The sequence below is a fragment of the Hippopotamus amphibius genome, chromosome 2, assembly GCF_030028045.1.
Source record: "Hippopotamus amphibius kiboko isolate mHipAmp2 chromosome 2, mHipAmp2.hap2, whole genome shotgun sequence".
In the NCBI taxonomy this organism is placed as follows: domain Eukaryota; kingdom Metazoa; phylum Chordata; class Mammalia; order Artiodactyla; family Hippopotamidae; genus Hippopotamus; species Hippopotamus amphibius.
In genome coordinates, this window is record NC_080187.1 from 3,217,280 (window position 1) to 3,235,710 (window position 18,431).

At 60.7% G+C, this 18,431-nt stretch overlaps 1 protein-coding gene across 2 annotated transcripts in view; it reads left to right on the forward strand.

The window, feature by feature from the left end:
* Nucleotides 1-9,272: 9,272 nt before the first annotated feature.
* COL5A1 (collagen type V alpha 1 chain) overlaps nt 9,273-18,431 on the forward strand; it is a 159,234-nt gene continuing 150,075 nt past the window's right edge. For both annotated transcript variants that reach the window (XM_057724520.1, XM_057724522.1), the window contains exon 1: nt 9,273-9,778. In XM_057724520.1, the coding sequence (XP_057580503.1) occupies nt 9,661-9,778 (118 nt within the window). In that variant the 5' untranslated portion in view covers nt 9,273-9,660. The remainder of the gene's footprint in view (nt 9,779-18,431) is intronic.

An 18,431-nucleotide genomic window follows, 5' to 3' on the forward strand; every position in this document is an offset into this window, starting at 1 on the left:
TTCTTACCTGCGAATTGCGGATGCTTTTTGTGTCGCGGCGGGAGTGAGGGTTTAAGAAGGTCCCACAGCTGCCGTGTCCGTCCCCGCCAGCATCGCCTTCATCTTCCTCCTCCTCCCCCAGGAACCTCGGGTCACTGGCAGCCTCACAGCAGCTCGAGTCAGGGCCTGAGCTCAAAGATTTGGAGGAACGAATGAATTCGGTGTCTGGGTTGAACTCCACTCTGGGACACTCGTTTTAAATTCTATATTCCCTTCTATTTCCTCTTATGGAAGAAAATCTAATCTGGGAGCTACTTCCATTAAAAATACTGGTTTCATACGCAAAAGGAAAACAAATAAAACTAGCCCCTACTGGAAAAAATAACAATCCCAGGCGGTGTTGGCACCCCTGGGCACTGTGCTGCTGTATGCAGGGCTCCACCGAGATGCCTGTCTTCTCGCCAGCTGCCTTGTCCCCTGCCCCGTCCCCTGCCGGTGGGGACCTTGCTCTTGGGACGCAGGGAATTCAGCACTTGCACCACTGACCCCGCGTTCCAACCCACGCTGGCTGCGGTGTCTTCCCGGCCTCCGAGGTGGGGAGTACATGAAACTCCAGGCGCGAAGGCCTGTTTTATTGGGTTCAGGATGGCGGAGGGTGGAATGGTGGCCCGTGTGACTATGACCCTATTTGCAAAGAAAGTCTTTGCAGGTGTAATGAAGTTAAGAATCTTGAGAGGAGAAGAGCCTCCTGGATTACTCAGGTGGGGCCTCAATGCCATCACAAGGATCCTGGTAAGAGAGGGAGGCAGAGGGAGATTGAAGAACAGACACACAGGAGGAGCCTCAGGAAGGTGGCGGCAAAAACCGGAGGGCTGCAGCCACAAGCCAGGGAGCGCTGGGGGCCCCGAGAGGCTGGAGAGGCCGGGAGCAGACCCTTCCCTGGGGCCTCCAGAGGGAGGGCAGCGCTGCTGACACCTGGATTTCCGAGGATACACTTCTGTTGTTTCTGTCACTCAGTTCGTGGTTCTTTGTCACAGCAGGCCTGGGACACTAATGCAAGGACCAGGGTGAAGCTGATGGCCACAGGTCAGCAGCTTCTTAAAAATTAAGTGCGGCTGTTGTGAGGGATGGGCAGGGTGTGTTTGCCCTGCCTGGATGCTGTCCCACCCGGAATCGCACCACTGCCCTGAGAGGTGAAGAAAACAGATCCGAAGGTTTTTGCCCTAACTTAGCATCTGGCTTACTTTTCAGGTCTACCTGGTGCCAACGAGCAGAAAGATACACATCCCACCATGAAGCCGGTGTGAATCCGGGGCCCACCTTCTCCTTCCGCTGCTGTTAAGTTCTTCTCCTTTATCTATTTTTTATTTTTATTTTTAAGAGATTAATTAACATACTTATCCATGTGGCTAAGACGCATTCCCTATAATCAATGACAGATTTTTGTTTTCACCTTGTGAATTCTTTCGTGGCTTTCTTTATTTAAATTGAAGTATAGTTGATTTATCTTCTTGTTTATTTTTTAAGCCTTAGAGTCGTGGACCTCAGCGTGCAGCTGTCCTCGGGGCCGGGCGGAGAGGGGGTTAGGGCCACCCAGGTTCCAATCCCCACGCACCGTGTCTTCCTGGTGTGGCGTTGGTGGGAGAACGGGGCCATGTGGACATGTCCCGTGGCCAGGATGTTTTATTTTTATTTTTTAAATTTTTTTATTTTTATTTTTTTAATTAGAACTTTTATTGAGATACAGTTAACATACACTAAACTGCATATATTTAGAGCGTACAATTTGGTATCCCAATCTCCCAATCTCCCAATTCATTCCCCCCCAACCCTCCCCAGGATGTTTTAAAGAGCAGGCAGCCCTGCTTCTCGGAGGGAGAGCGTGTTTGCTTCTGATCCCTCAGTGGTGGCAGGTGCCGTGCGGGGGGTGCCGGTCAGGCAGAGACGCGGTAGGTAGGATGCATGCCCCTCTCAGGGCCTTGGTGCTCTCACCTGTGAGACAGGGGCACTGTGACTGTGATTGTGTCCTCACAGGACACAGCTGGTGAAGAGCCAAGGGCCAGGAGAATGGGGACCTGGAGATGGCCGTGTAGGGGGACACGAGAAGGAGATGCTTGTGTGGAGAACAGAGTACAGACCCACTGTGGGTGGGTCGAGGGCTCCTGCGGTGGGGAACCTCACTCCCCTATCTGTGGACAGGAGGGGAGACAGCATCTCCCTCCTGGGTGCTGGGAGACCCTGAGAGGTGCTGGGCCCCGGACTCAAGTCCTGCAGCGGACAGTGTCCACAACGAGGGCACGTAACAGGTGGGTCGACTTCCTGGCTGGGCCCTGGGCTCCTGGCAGGTCCAGGCTGACCCCAGCCCCTGCCTCCCCGTTCCCTCCTCTGGCCCCATTCCGGCCTCTTCATCCCTGTCCTGACCTGGCTCCCCCTCACCTGCTCTTGCCTCTGAGCATCTCTCCACCCTGCAATCAGAGATCTTTCCAGAACACAACTCTGATGAAGACTTCTCCTCTTAAAACCCTCTTCACGGCCCGCTTCTCCTTGGGAAGAGTCCAAACGCCCTGCCTGGACCAGCAGGCCCCCAGGCTGTCGGCCCCCTCCACTCTCTGCTCCATCACGGCCTGAAGTGCAGCTCCAAGAGCCTCCTGCTGGGCCTGGGCGTGTGCGTTCCCTCTGCTAGTGGGGACCACCCAGGGAGGATGTCCCTGAGAGGTGGCACCAGGCCCCTGGGCGACTCCTCTGGGACTTTGGGGCCTGAACTTCAGTGTCTCCTCCTCGGGGAGCCCCCGGCCCCCCAGAGGTCGGAGCCCTGGGATGCTAGCCCACAGCTGCCTCTACTTCCCCACCAGGGCACCTGCCCCACCCTGAGCCACTGAGTCCCGGGCTCCAAGCCCCTGCTACTGGCAGGGAGAACTGCCTCGGAGACGGTGGCTGGCTGGGCTTCCGGCTCTGAGCCTGGGGCCTGCACGCACGGCCGTATGGGGAGGGCAAGTTGGCAGGTCCAGGCAGGGGTCCACACAGCTGCGGCAAGGGCCCTTCAGAGCTGCTTTGAATCCACACAAGGCAACAGGGCCGAGAACCCGCCTACCGACCGGACGTGGGAGTGGGCTTCCCCTGCGGGGAGGGGTTCGGGGGACTCAGGTTGGGCCTCGCAGCCACTGTTCCCTGCAGGGCCACAGAAGCGCGGGTCCCTGAGGAAACCACAGCACCCACGGCACCTGAGAGAGGGAACCTCTCACGGTTTGCAGAGCGCCTCAGCCGGGTCTCCTCTGCCTGAGCCCAGAGATCCAAGAGGCGCACAGAGCTCTGCAGCCAGGGAGTGGCCAGAGCTCGGACGGTGGGCCAGGCCCCTGAAGCCTCCACGTACTGTCAGGGCCTTAACCTCCCCCCACCCCCGAGGTCCTGTTCCCTGACCGTGAGCACGTGCTCTGTGCCTGGGTCCGTCCCTGCAGCATCCCTAAAGCCATCACACAGCCGGGCGCACTTCCAGACTGAAGCTGGGGTCTGAGTCAGCTCCACACACCCAGAGGGCCCTTTGCTCCGGGCTTCGTGGACACCCGTGCCCTCACCCCCCAAGGTGGGGTCGCGTGCAGGCCGGCGGGGATGATGGGATGAGATCCCGATGTTCCTTGGGTGCCGCCCAGGGCAGCCTGGCAATGCCCTTTGCGTCTGGGGAACGGCGCCCTGACCTGCGGGCAGCTCTCACTTACACAGAGTGCTCTTTACAAGAGTCAACAGGGGTGTTTCCAACTGACGTTTTTCTGGGCTGCAGACTCGATCTTGGTCTGTAAAGCATCTGCGGGAGGGTCACCTGCCCCGCACGTCGGAGGCCGGGAGGGCTGGATCCACGTCCCGGTGTCTGAATAATCACAAACTCTCTCTTCATGTCCCAGGTCTGACTGGTGCCCGTCACGGGCCGTCCTGCCTGGAAATTCTATTATTTTGTGAAGTTTACTTGGCCCCTGATAGGAACATCAAGGGTATGACATGGAAACAGCCGTGCTGCACGGAGCAGGGAGAGGGCCATGCAGGGAAGGGCCGCCAGGCCTGATTCACCCATCACGTCTCGGCCGGTGCTGGGCGCGTCTGCTGCGGGCAGCCCTGGCAATTGTGCTGCCCTGTTCCTGCCCTCGATGGGAGGTGGCTCCCTGGCCCTGGGCGGGCGCTCTGCAGCCATGATGAGCTCCGGGTACACCTGAGTGTTGGGTTTGCTGATGTCAGCGGCTGAGCTTTGACTGGTTTGCTTGTGCGGGGCTCCTGGTCCTGGACGTGGGCTCAGGGAGGAAAACAGCTCCTTTGCTGGGCTGTGGGTTGGCTGGGGGAAGAGGCTTTCACCTCTGGGAGCTGTGGAAGTTTCGATGCGGTGGGGGGCGCTTCACAGGTAAACCATTTGAGAAAACCCATAGAATTTCAGGTGCAATCAGGGGCCCTGGAGTGCAGTGTGAGCTCCAGGGCCAGAGCACCGGCTGTGACCCCCTGCGCCGGCTCTGTCCCGCACAGCCCCGCGCACTCTCTGGTTCACCCGGCAAATGTCCACGGAACGCGGGCTGGGGGCCGGTCTGGATCCGAGGTCAGGCCCTGTGGAGGGAGAGCAGGCGTGACCACGAGGGCTCCTGAGGCCTGGCTCTGCCCACGGTGCTGGGCTGCACCTGCTGCCCCCACACTTGTCACAGGGCCTGCGGCACATTTCCTGCAGCCCTGGCACCTCCTCGGGAAGGGCAAGGCGCTGCGGGGAGGGCGGGAGAGAGGAGACCCTGGTATGCAGCCTCTGCAGGAGGTGGCTGGGACGTAGCTGCATCCTGCCCCTCACGCCTCCTGCCCCCGCTCCCTCGCCCGGTGTGAACAGCGTCACAGACGAGACACTCGGCTGCACGGGCAGAAGGAGCGAGGTTGTCTTCAGGGCGTGGCCAGCAGCCAGGGTGAGCCACCGTCCAGGTCCCTCCCGCTGGACAGGGCATCACAATTCCCCGATTGTTCCAGAGAACAGAGAGCCCCCAGCCCTGGGCTTCTCCAAAAGGCCCACGGACTGGGCTCGCCAAGGTGTTGTGGGCTGAATGCTGTACCCCCCCCAGATTCACCCGTTGAGCCCTGCCCCCTGGCACCTCAGGATGCGACGGTCTTTGGTGAAAGTGCCTTCAAAGAAGAGACAAAGGTAAAATGAAGTCTTCATTTTAAGGTGACCTCGTCCAACGACATTGGTGGTCCTCAGAGGAGGAGATTAGGGCAAGAACCACACAGAGGGAAGATGCGGGGAGAAGAGGCTCATCTTCAAGCCCAAGAGCTGCCCCCGGAGAACGCACCCTGCCCACACGCTGAGCGCAACCTCCAGCCACCGGGACGAGACAGTACACGTCTCTTGTTCAAGCCGCCTGAGCAAACGGATCCCCCAGGACGCCTGGCATCTCAGGAGCTGCCCTTGCGGATGGCCGGCCTGTCTAGTTCTCCCACCGCCTCCACTGTGTCCAAGTGGAGGAGGTGAAGGACACCCCAGGCCTTAAAGCGGTGGATTTGCCCCTGTGGCTGTGGAGAGTCGCCCCGGGGATTCACGGCCACCCCACCCCAGCGTGCTGGCTGGTGGGCAGGGCAGCGGACCCGGGTGTGCTGAGGCCTCAGCCCGCAGAGGGCAGTGGGCAGGGCCCAGGGCTGGAAGGTCCGTCAGGGGCAGTGCAGGCGGAGGTGGGGGCTCCGGGAGCAGCCAGGCGGCCCTCTGACTGACAGCCTCTCTCCTCCTGGAAAGCAGGCTCAGGCGGGATTGGGGGTCCAGGCAGGAGCTCCGGGTTCAAGTCTGGCTCAGCCACACCCTGCTACGGGACCTGGGCAAGTAGTCTCATGGCTCTCAGCCTCCGTGTCCTCCTGCCCCGAAGGGAAGGATTTTACCCTGTTGAGCCAGTGGTGCAGGTGAACGGGGTGAAGCCCTGAAGGGTCCAGCAGAAGGCTCAGCAGGGTCAGAGGAAGACCACCCAGCAGCAGGAGGCAGGGGAAGGAGGGGACGCTGGAGTCTCCCAATACCCAGCAGGGCTTCTAAGGCCTTCCTGGCCTGGCTTCTCCTCCAAGCTGCACAGGGACCCCCGGAGGCCGGCGTCCTCACCCCCACTTCCCAGGGAACAGCCCTGAGGAGCAGAGGTGGGGACTCACTTGCCCAGGGTCCCCCGGCTGGTGAGTCCCGCTGCTGGGGTTGCAGCCGAGCCTGGACTCTGGAGCTGGCCTGGCCCCAGACGTCCACAGCAGGAGGCAGCTGCGGCCACAGGTGCGGGATGCAGTTGGGAGCATCCTCCTTGGGAGGCGAGAGGGAACCTCAAGGCCACTTCCACTGCTGTGGGTAAGTGTGGGGGCAGCTCCAGCCACGCACTCTGCCAGGCAGCAGCTCCCCCATTCTCTCCCGGGCCCAGGCCACCGTGAATTCTTGGAGGGCAAGAAAGTTACCGAGTTCCTCCACCTCCTCTGTGGGGCTGTGAGCTCCCGCCTGTGAGAGGGGGAAGGAGAGAAGGAACTGGTTGTCCTGAAGGGCTTCCCCAGGCTTTTCCAAGCCAGGCGATGACCCTGGGAGGCTGGGCGGCCCCTTAAGGTGGGAGGGTAGAGAATTAAAAAAACCCACAAGAGGGTAACACGGTGGCTTGTCATAGACACTGAGAACCGTGACTCCCCCCCTTAAAGAAATCAGCGAGGAGAGCGTACAGCAGAGGAAGGAGAGGGTGGGCACAGCTGGGGCACACCTGGCCTGCCCCACCCTCTGCCAGGCACTGCGGGAGACGGCCGGGGGTGCGCAGAGCCCAGGTTGGTGGCGAGTCCCTCCCATGGTAGAGCCCTGTGTGTGGAAGTCCACGCACAGGGAGGGACCGGGGGGGAAGCTGGCAGTCCTTATGGGAGAGGAGGCGCAGGCAAGCAGGGGCTGCTCCCCACCCAGGAGTTGGGGCCACCGCGCTTCAGGCCGAGGGGAAGGGACCGGGGTCGGGGCAGGGAGGGACGGGCGCCTTGCTCACTGCAGACATCCTAGAGCCCAAAGTGAAATAAACAGTTTCCAAAGGACTCTCCGTTTTAGCCAGTTGTGGGAGGGCTGAGGAGGGCTGCTTGGGGTCACCCACCACCAGGCACTGTCGCAAGGATCTGCGCAAGGCCATCAGCGTCTTTCCTGCCCGAAGGCAAATCTGGGTTCAAATTTGGGCTCGGCCACGGATGGTTGGGCTGGTACTTTGGGCCAAGTCCCTCACCCTCTCTGATCCCCAATTTCCTCACCTGTAGGGGAGAAAAGTGACCGTACTCCCTACCGCTGTGTGTGACCTGCTGCAAGGGCAGCTTTAAAGTGGGAAACCCACGGGGCTGGCTTGTCCCCCTGCTGTTCCCACTGGAATAACAATCCAGACCAGGCATCGAATAAGGTCCTGGGCAGAGAGGTCAGGCTGCTCAGTTTGGGGACTTTTCTCTGAATTTCCCAGGGGGATAGACACTTACCTCCCCACCCAAGCCCAGGCGTGGATGAGCCCACCTTTGTCTTAAGCTTTCTCACCACTGTGAGGTCAGCTCTCTGGGGGACACGGGGTGTCCTCTGAGTATTAGCTCTTTGAGGGACCAGATGCCGGTCCTGGGTTCCCGGTGTTGGGAGGGCTGGCTAGCCAGCACAGAGGCACCAGTAACTGTCACAGAAGGACCACCCTACGTCCTTGGGGGAAACTGGAGCCCCGCGTCTGCACTATCTTCTGATAACTAGACCACTGACTTAGGGTAGCACCCCGAGTTTTCGGGAGAAGCTGGCCTTCCCCTGGTGGGGAGTGGCGTTCCCGGGGCCAGGTGGGGCTGGGGGCTCAGAGAGAGTCCCATGGAATTGCTCTCTCATTAAGGTGCATCAGGGACCAGCTCCAGCTGAACAAACACACGTTACACATGTACACACACACGGCACACAACTCACACACACCCACACAGTTCCCCGATCATATATGGGATTTACACAGGTTGTAAAACAACAACAAAGAACTATACAAACCAGAAGAACATTTTGGTTTACTTGTGTGTCTCGTCCTTTTCCTGGGCTGTATCTAATACCGCGAAGGGCGCATGGGGCAGACGTGCGCCATCAGTGTAGCACCCGTGACCCACCACCCCGCTCAAAAGGCAGCACGTGGCCATCCCAGCAAACCTAACCTCCACCCACCCCCGCTCCCTTCCTGCTTCCAGAATGATGGGGATGAAAGGGCATTTGGGGAATTTCATGCTTCGTCTGGAGATGTAACTGTAGATGGTCACACGGGGGGCCCAGCCCGGCTTCAGCATCACTGGTGAATTGTTTGTTCAAAGGGGACGGGGACGGCTTAGGGTTTGAAAAGCCCCCTGGCTCTCCTTCCCTCTTCTTTAAAAACCAGCTCTACTGCTCTTCCAGGAAGGGGTGTGAGCGGGGCTTCATGGGATTGTGTGGGGAGGCTTTCTGGGTCTGGGGAGCCGGACGGAAGGGGCTGCCACCCACCACCCGAGCCTGGCAGGCCTCCCACTCCAGGGACACCTCACCAAGGCTGAGAGGAGTGGAGGCAGAGAGGCAGTGCCCAGTGGCAGTAGCAGGGCAGCAAGGTCCCAACCCCTCACTCTCTGCCTGCTGTCACCGCCCTAAGGGGTGTCTTCTTTGCTTTCCTTTTTGAGGCAGGGGGGTCTCCAAGCAGCAGGAGGGAGGGAGTGGGCAGGGGCTGCCGGCCAACTTCGCCTGATTAATATCGCAGATGTGTGGCATCCAAGCTCCCCCGGGACCTCTCGGGAGCCTAGACCCCAGCCTGGGCACGGATGCCCAGTCTGCAGCGGGGGAAGGTGGAGGCGGGTGGTCCGTCGGGGTGGACGTGTCTGCCACAGTCTTGGGCGCCCCGATCCGGCTGGATTGGAAGTTCAGTCTCCACCCAGAAGAGGAGCTGTGAACTCCAAGGAAACGATGAAGCCAGGCGTGGGGAGCGGCAACTTTTTTTTAACCCCGGATGATGGAACTCGGGGCCCCTCCACACTGGTCGTGGGGCTCGGCCAAGTGCGGGCACCCGGGGCGGGGAGCGCGGGGTCCGGGGTGGGCCGCCCGGCTCGGCCCGCGCGCGCTGGCCGGCACAGCCGGGTCGCCGCGCCCGCGCGAGTCCCCGCCCGCCCCGGGCCAGCCCCTTCCTCGCCTTCTCCGGCCCGTGGCCCCGCCCCCTCGCCCGCGGCGCCCAGTGGGAGGCGGGGGCCGGCCCGGCCGAGCGCAGCGGCGCCTCTGATTGGCTGCGGGCGCGGGGGAGCCGCGGCGGGCGCGGGTGCCTTCCCGGAGAGAGGGAGGGAGGGGACGGGGGAAAAGTGCGCGGCGCGCAAGGCGAGGTCCGCACTCCTCGTTCGTCCCCGCGGCCGGCGCAGGACCTCCCGCGAGCGCGGCGCCCACGGGGAGCGAGTCGGCGGCGGCGGCGGCGAGGAGGAGGCGAGAAGGGGGCGGCGGCGGCGGCGGCGGAGCCGGGGCGAGCGAGCCGAGCGGGGTCCCGGCCGCCCCGAGGGGCCGAGGTCGAGCCCTCCCGCCCGTGGGCGAGCGCGCCCGCCGAGCCTCCCGGGAGCCGCCGCCACAAAGAGCACGGGCCGCCGGCTGCTCCCATGACTCGCTGAAGCCGCGCCGGCCCCGCTGAGTTGTGCCGCGCGCCCCGTGCGTCCCCGCGCGCCCGCCCCGCGCCCCGCGCCCCGCGCCCCGCCGGCATGGACGTCCACACCCGCTGGAAAGCGCGCAGCCCGCTGCGCCCGGGCGCCCCGCTGCTGTCCCCGCCGCTGCTGCTGCTGCTGCTGCTGCTGTGCGCGCCGCCTCCGAGCCGCGCAGGTAAGGGCGCGGGGCGCGGGGGGCGCGGGGCGCGGGGGCGCGGGGGCCCGGGGGCCCGGGCCGGGGCCGGCGCGGCTGTCATCCCCGGCGTCCGGCCTCTTCCTCGCCTGCACGACCTCCCCGCCTGGGCTGTGGAATGCACGGGCCGGGACTCCGAATGCCATTCGTCGGGGGCCCCGGGGAGGGAGACGCGCCGCCACCGTACTCCCCACGCCAGACGTGCCGGCGGGTGGGGCCGTCGGGGAGCCGACGGAGCGCTCTGCGTTGGATCAGCCAGAGGGGCTGTCCACCAGGCAGGCAAACTTTTATCCCGGGACTTTGGTTGTCTGTCCCCCATCACTAGGTCCGCAGCTGTGGCCCACACAGCCCCGCTGCAGAGCTTCCTTTCCTGAAACCCGGGAAGGGTCGCCCCCTAGAGTCACAGCGGGTCAGTTCTGGCCGGGCCTGCTGGGATGGGGGCCGCTGGGGGCAATCCCAGAAGCTGAGCCCCCAGTCCCGGGCTTCTCCCAAAGCATCCTCTCCCTCTGTCTCCAGATCCGGCTGCCTCTCCCTTTCCCAGGGAACAGAGCTTCCTGTGGTCCTCACCATCTGAGTACAGTGAGGGGTACCGGGGAGCCCCCAAGGGTGGTAGAGCAGCCCTGCTCTGATCCCACCTCTGGACCTCCTGGAAGGGAGTTTTTCTTGGGTTTGCCACCCAGAGACGGGATTCTTGGAGCAAAGGCGGGAGATGGTCTCGGAGTCTGGGCTGTGAGGGCTTCAGATGATGCACTATGTGGGACTCCTTCCGCCAGAGGTCTGCCCTTAGAAGGAGCCGTCTCCGGTGGGTGGTGTCCAGCAGGCTGGCACTGACAGTGTGCCTGCCTGGAAGCTTGCAGCTCTGACTCCCTCCCACACAGCTTCCTGACGGGATGCTGGGTTTTCTAAGCATCACCTTTTGTGGTTACCTGCGGGATGGGTCTTCACACACCCTCAGCCATCAGAGCCTGAGGCCTCGAAAATCCCAAATCCCCATTACCAGATGCGCAGACGTGGCTCAGAACGCCAGTGCAGGGTCAGGGAGAGTGCGGGCAGAGGGATGGGCAGTGACTCAGTGGACAGCTGGACCTGCCCGGGTGCCCTGTGAGAAGGCACTGCTTTACCGCCCTCACTCTTCTCTCCGCTTTGTCATTTGAAGACATGTGGGAACCATCACTTCCGTGTTCCACTTGCCAATTAAGATAGTCTGTCCCTTTTTCCTGGCACAGAGAGTGCTTGGTGGGCCAGAGTGGTTGACCGGAGTCAGGGCGTCCAGAGGTCAGGGGCTGGGGGAGTGGAAGGGAGCCTGACTTGGCTCTGGAGACCTGGGGTCTTAGCCCTGGGCTGCCACCAATGTGCCCTGGATCCCGGGCTAACTGGCTTTGTGTTTTTCCCGGGGTCACTGGAGGTGGGGGACAGTAGTGGCCTCCAGGAAAGTGGCGTGGAGTGGGGTGGGGGATGTGGTCAGGGGACCCCGTTTTGGCCCAGGGACATAGCTCTGTCCCAGCTCCTCTGCTGGGCTTTCCCCCAGGAAGTCAGGCAAGAATCCTGCAGGGGAGTCGCCACCCCAAAAGCTGGGGCTGGGGACCGGGCGGGGGAGCACACAGAGCTCTCATTCACCTGGGTTTGAGATCGTCTGTTTGCCCCACTCTCCATCTCTGCCCCCTGCCTGTCTGTGAGTTCCCTTCCTAGCTGAGGGTGGCACGGGGTGGATGCCTGGACCGTGGCTCTGGAGTTGGATGTTTTGCTCTCTTAGAAAAGACCCTGAGAGCCTGTGAGGAAGCCACCTCTCTGGGTGGGTTTCACAGACCTCCCCTCCCCCCAGGGTGGGACCCTTTTGGAAGTCATCCTCAGTACGCTGCCAGCGGGAGCGGCTGTCCACTGAGATGCGGGGGGCGGGGGGCGGGAGAGGCCATCCTTGGGCAGCTCTTCTCCATTTTGAGATCCACCAGATGTTTTCTGAGTTCTCTCTGAACATGGCTCTTTTTCCTACCTTCTCCTTGGCCAAGTGTGTGAAGGAATGAAAAGTCAGATTGCGTTTGGGGCCGTTTAACATCGTAACGGGCAAAGGAGAGTAAGTGAAATGAAACATGACCCCAATATTTGGAAATTGAGGTCATCTCCTCTGCACGTCATTGGTTGACACCAGTCACGTGGTCGCTTTTGGCAATAGTTTGGTGGGAAGGGTTGTCCAAGTTTTGTAGGACTTGACAGACATCAAATGGTTAACTTTCCTCTGACTCAATCAAGTTGGCTGGAAAGACAGCCTTTTCCATCTTCTCCTCCCCTTCCCCCTTCTCCCCATAAAAGAACAGTCAGTGGGAGGAGTTCAGAAGCCAGGCTGATTCCCCAAAGCCTATGTCTCCTCTGGTCCGGTTTTCGGTGGCTGGAGGGCTCGGAGCTGGGGTCACTGCCCAGCGCCGTGAGCGCCCGACAGTGGCTGCGGGCAGGAGTTTCCTCGCTGGGCGGAAGCACAATGTCCCTTCTCCCGTGACGTTGCTCCAGGGCTGTTCCTGGGGTGCTGGCCAGAGCCTGCCCTGTTACCCCGCCCTTCAGATATTTCTGGACTCTCACCATGGCCACGCCCTTAGCCGAGCACAGCTGATGCCCGCCTGTCCTGCCCCTGCCCCCTGGCTGTCTGGCCCTGTCTCCCAGCTCTGCCTCCTCCCCGGGTCACAGACATTGTCGGGTGGAGCAGAGGGGTGTGGGGTACAGACACCTACTGCCCCCCGCCCCTCACTTAAGAGCAGTGACAGTGAGTGCAGACTTGCTCTGAGCCCTGAGGGTCGCGGGTGAGTCAGGCGCACCCCGAGGTCCTGTGGCTGCACCCACACTGGAACCCGGCGGTTGCAGTGAGGAGCAGGGCGGGGGGCGGGGTCCCCGGCCCCCCAGAAGACCAGCACGCGTGTCACTGATCGGAATGAACTTGCTGGCACTTGCCCGGCCCGCTCTTGGCCCTGGGCCCACATCATCGCCTTGGACCCTCACCCTGGCCTGCGGTGAGGCGGGGCTGGCGCTCTGAGAAGCCCCGGGACCCCGGACTCTGGGTCTGTCCAGTCTCCGCGCCTGGGCCCTGCGTGCCCTTCTCCCTGGGGGAGGCCTGGGGGCTCAGCCCGGACATGGCCCTGGGACAAGGGAGGGGTTCCATTTGGCCAACAGGGTGTTTCGGTTCCTTCCTTCCTCCCTCCCCCACTTGCTATCCAAACGCCGTTAAGGGCCGCCGTGGCCTGCAGCCTCCACTCCCCTTTCACCAGGCCCTTCACTCACTGGCGTGACCTGCTGACCCCCGGAGGCTCTGCCTGCGCTGGGCCTGCTTGTGGGAAGCGGAGGTGACGGCGGCTCCCTGGCTCCAGGGCCCGCAGGCTGGTGGGAGGCACACGTGGACACCCTTCACCTCACTGTTCCTTCTCCTGCCAAGCGGCGCTGAAAACTGTGTGGGGGGTTGGCCCCCTTGGGGATATCTGGGGCAGCTTCCTGGAGGAGGTGATGCTAAACTTGACCTTTCCTTTTTTCTTCCCCTGCCTTTTGTTCTAAAGGGCCTCCTGCGCAGGTGCCCGCCTCCGCCTCTGGCTTCTGTCTTGTCCGTGCCTCCTTCCTGGCAGGACATCCCAGTCCTACCCCTCGCTGTTCTCCCGGGGCTGCTTCCCTGGGCTGGAAAGCCCCTCATTAGCTGGTTGGCGGGGCGTCCCCAGCACTGCCTGCCCGGGGAGTGCAGGGCCAGCAGAAGTGGCCAATGTGAGGAGAGGGGGCTTCTGAGGGGACAAAAGGGGGGCGGGACCCTTCCTTCACCCTATCTGGGCTCTGTGCGGAGCCGGCCTGGGCAGGTCCTGCGCTCGTTGGGTCCTCTGCTCGTTGGGTCCTCTGCTGGAGGAGGCAGCGGGCGTGGGGGGACTGTCCTTGGCCGTCAGATTGCTGAGCCTGGGGCAGTGTTGACGGTTCCTTGGCTGGCCTGGGGCCGATCACCGTGCCTCAGCTTTCCCCTCCGGTAAATGGGGGGAAATGGCTTTCCTGCTTTGAGGGTGGTTGTGGAGAAGGCATGTGGAATGTCCAGGCCCCGGAAGCCCCTGATGAATGGAGGGGCTTATTCTGGCTTCTGTTTTGGGGGGTAGTTTTGCAGAAGGACAAAGCAGTGTTGCCGCTATCCTCTTTAAATGTAAGCTTTCCAGCGGGAGCCCAGCGAGGGAGGCGCGTCTGTCCAAGGAGGCTCTGGGGGCTGGTGAGGCCCCCTGGGCTCCGCCATCCACAAGTGACGCAGCCCGGGCCCCTCCCTCACCCTCCTGGCCCCCCATCTGCTGGGCGGGTCCATTTCCTCTGCCACCTCGCGGGGTTGTGGTACCGGTCACCAAGGCAATGTATGTGAAAATGCTTTACAAGCCCATTTGAGGGTTGTACACGTGCGTGTGCATTTGTATGTATGTGTCCAAGCGTGTGTGTGCATGTGATGTGAGCGTGTGGATGCACGTGTGCGTGTGTTTGTGGGTGTACACGAGTGTGCGCGCTCACATCCACGCACAGGTCCATGTGTATTCACGGTCCGCTAGGCAGGGCCTGGTGTATTGGAGGCACTCTTGGCGAGGCCACATCCCTCTCCTTACTGCGCCCACCCCTGCCGACGGGGACGGGGAGATACCGATGGCCATAGAGCCCGCGGGGCAGCCACGAGGCGGTGGGTCCAGCCCCGGGACCATCTCGGCCCAGCTGGGTCTGATAATCTGGTGAATCTTTTTTTGCTCACAGGAGGGCGGTGTTATATTATAGCTTCTGCTTTTCCCTCTGTTTATTTCTCCCCTGTAATCGACTCATCTGGTGTCAGCACTTGGCCAAATGTTAGTGTCAAGCTTTCTGGCTTGGCTTGTGGAGATACTGAGGTCCCACAGGCGGAGCCTGCACTGCCCCTTCTCGTGGGCGGAGCTGCCCTGCCTCAGGACATGGCATGGAGACCCGGTGTGGGTGATGGCTGCTGGGGGGGCCTGGAGCTGGACGGCCTGGTCCACATCCCGCCGCACCCCCACCAGTGGTGCAGTTCAGCTCAGTGTCCCTACCGTAGGAAGGTGTGATGACGGTGACTCCTGCAGGGTTTTCGAGAGGATTCAGTGCGTAGCATGTCCAAAGCACAGAGCAAGTCCCCGTCACCGTTGTCACTGTTACATCCTCCCTGGGCCCCCAGGCGGCAGGAGCCAGCGGGTCTGGGGTCTGGGGTGAGTTCCTGGCTCTGCTCACTGGCTGGCCGTGTGAGTCACTCCCTCTGTCCTGTGAACAGTCACCCTGGTGCCCCCTCACGGGTAGGGCTGCACAGTCCCTGGTGAGTTTATCTGTTCCCTCGCTGCTACTTCTGCGGAGGCGCGTGCGTCCTGGGGCGGTCGTGGGGCGGTCCACGTGCAGCACGCCCCTCCCCTTCATCCTCAGGCCACCCCCACTTTACAAGGAGGACTCCGGGCCCGTGGAAGGGAACGGACCTGCCCACGTCCCACCTCAAGAACTCTGGTCTTCCGCCCCAGAGACACGACTGTGGTGATGGCTGATGCTCTGGACGGGCATCTGGGCTGGGTGCTGGCAGGGGCTTTGCCATCTCAGACTGTTCCTGTACGAGCCTGGCCCCAGGTGGCTGGAACCAAGTTCAGAGAATGAATGAGTGAGTGAAGGCTGCATTGGATGCGTGGGCATCTGTGGTGGGGCGATGAGGGGGTCACTCTGTTATACATGTGACATCGTCTGAGCCACCATCCCATCAGCTTCTGGCAGATTCCCAACCTGTGTCATAACCCACAGTAGGAGTAAATGTCGCCACTCTTTGGTGACTCAGACCTAAGAAATGGAACCACAGTCTGACCCACTTTTCTCCACGGTCTCATTACGCAGAGCTCCAGGGGCCCATTTCCTACAATATCTCTGTGCATGAAATGAGGGGGTGGGAGGTTCCTTTGTTTTCTGTCTCCTAGACTTGTGTTCTTTTGGGGGAAATTCACTCTTCTGTCCTGTTCTTTCCTGCCAGCACCTTGGCAATAGGGATTTTATTGGTCTCTCTATTTTTTTTTAATAAATGCACAACATGACACCAAAATGTGCGTATGTAACGGGAGTGATTTAACTTAAAAACCCTGACTCTTGCATTGGAAAAATCGTGATCTGACAGTGAAAAAGAATGAACATTTTTTTTTGACATTAATATATTATTTTCTTTATCCAAATATATACAGTGCAGTTATACACAGTTTCAAAATAACAATGATGTTATCAGTACTAACAATAAGATATTTAAATATAGTTTAAGATTTTTTTTGTGGGTCTCTGTGTCCTTAGATTGTACTACACTATTGACATACAATACAAATACTATATTTTAAAATACTTGAAGTAGTTCTTCTCTATGTGATTATGCCATCAACTTTATATTGTTAGGCTTATTTATTTATTTAATAAATTTATTTATTTATTTATTGGCTGCGTTGGGTCTTCCTTGCTGCACACGGGCTTTCTCTAGTTGCAGCGGGGGGGGGGGGGGGGGTTCGATGAAGAGTGAGCATTTTAACCTAAATGCAAGGTGGAAAACGACTGTCTTGCACTCTGCCAGCAGGGTGGCGGAGAGGGCGGTGGGTGGGGCTTTAGCAGGGTCCCTTCCTGTGCCGGTGCAGAGGGAATGCAGGAGAGGCTGGCCCTGTGTCCAGAACTCGGGAGTGACAGTGGCTGTGCTTGAAGGGAGGACCACTGAGGTGAGTCAGTCCTGTGCTGGGCACCGGGCAGCAGGTGCACAGGTGAGCAGCAGGTGAACGTCCCAGCCCTGCGCGAGCTTCCTGCGCAGTGAAGAAAGGAGACCCTGAACAGGCGATTGCATCCAGTGAAGTGCAAAGCGGGAGGAAGTGAAACCAGCCAATCAGGGGGAGGCACCCACAAATCACTGGCCAATCAAGTGTAGGCTCCTGCCAACCTCTGTGCCACTGGCCAATCAGGGGGAGGCACCGGCCAGCCCCTGGGTCACCAGCCAATCAGGGGAAGGTACCTGCCAGCCCCAGTGCGGCTCTGGCCAATCAGAGACCAGCCTGCTTTGCTGGGGCCTGAGGCTTCTGGGGTCCCACCCAGGAGTTTGAAGGGAGGCATCCCTTGGTGGAGGCAGGTGGAACTTTCCCATGTGGGTCCTTCCTCTGGCTCCTGTTCCCCTTTAACCAGACCCTGTTCTGGGGTGCTACCTGTGGAATACCCTGCTCTGGGGTGTACCTGGACCAGGTGGGGTTGGCCCTGTCCTGCAGGTGTGCAAAGGGAGGCCCTGCGGGCCCAGCTGTCACAAAGGAGTGATGGTCGCTCTCTGCCCCCCAGGGAAAAGCACGCCCCCACGGTGGTGTAGGTCATGCTGGCATATATGCTGGTGAGGGGGGCTCCAGCAGCTTCCGGCTCTGCTGTGGGACAGTCCCTTGGTGGCAGGGTCCTTGTGCTTCAGAAAAGTGTCCATGGCCTCCACCAACCGTGAATAACCTCTGCACCTTGGCCTCAATTCTTCCTTCTTCGTTTCTGATGCATAAAACTAGAAGTGCCTTTATCTTGTCTTGCTGAATGTCAGGGTTTTCTTCTTTGGGTGGGTATCGAGCAGCTGTGCACCATGGGCCCTGGGGCTCTGGCTCACGGGGGTCAGTTAGGGGACCCTGTTAGGTGGCAGGTGAGGGGAGAGCTGGCCGGTCCCCAGAGCCCTGCACAGGGGAGGGTGCAGTGGAGAAGGGAAGATGGGCCACCTCTGGCTCTGGGCCCCCGGGTTCAGTTTGCAAGGGCCCCGCCTGGGGAGGCGTTGTCCTCACGTCTGCTGGGGTGAAGTTGCTGGCACCCGCCTTTACTGTAACTTCTCTTCTTTTACACTTTTGTTTTCCTCTGGGGAGAATCTGAAATGCTGACGGGCCGTTCTGGCTTCCTCCTTTGAAGCTATTCTGTGTCCTCCTGGGACAGGGGTGGACGAGGCAGCCTCCTGTGTCGGTGTTCCGTGTAGACCTAGCTCTTCTAGGGAGAGGGCTGTGCATCCCCGTTGGTTCTGAGCAGGGGAGGAGGAAAGGGTGCTGCACCTTCCATACCTTTTAAAGCAGAAAATGCTCACGTTGAGAAGGCCGGGCGAGGAGCTCATTCTTGTATGGAAGTGCGGGAAACAGGGCTTTTAAGTGTAATTCTTTTCCAGGCATCATTACTAATGTCAGGTGTATAGTCTACCTGTGGCCGTGTAGCTCAAGAGGCGCTGCCTGGGCAACGGCTACGTGACAGTTAACTCTGGGACCCCAAGAGTCATCCTGGGGTCCTCCGTGTGGTGCCACCGGTGCCCGGGAGGGCCTGGGGTGGGGATGCAGGACTCACACCTGGGCGGGGGGCCGCTGTGCCAGGGGATGCCAGGATCTCCAGGGGAGGAGCTGGAGCCGCCGAGAGGAGGGGCCTGGGAGGGCAGCCAGTGTTCTCAGGACCTCCTCCCTCACCTGAAACAGGTGAACTGCAGCGTAAATGATTGGGGGGGGCACCCCCGAGGGGAGGAGGGCCAGGAGGGAAGAGGGGAAGAGGCGGATGCTCCCCCACCCCCATGTCTTCCACCCTTTCTCCATGGTGGCCCCACTTTCTGGAAGGAGCAGTGATACTCTGCGTTCCTTCCCTACCTGGGGACGAGCTCGCCCTTCTC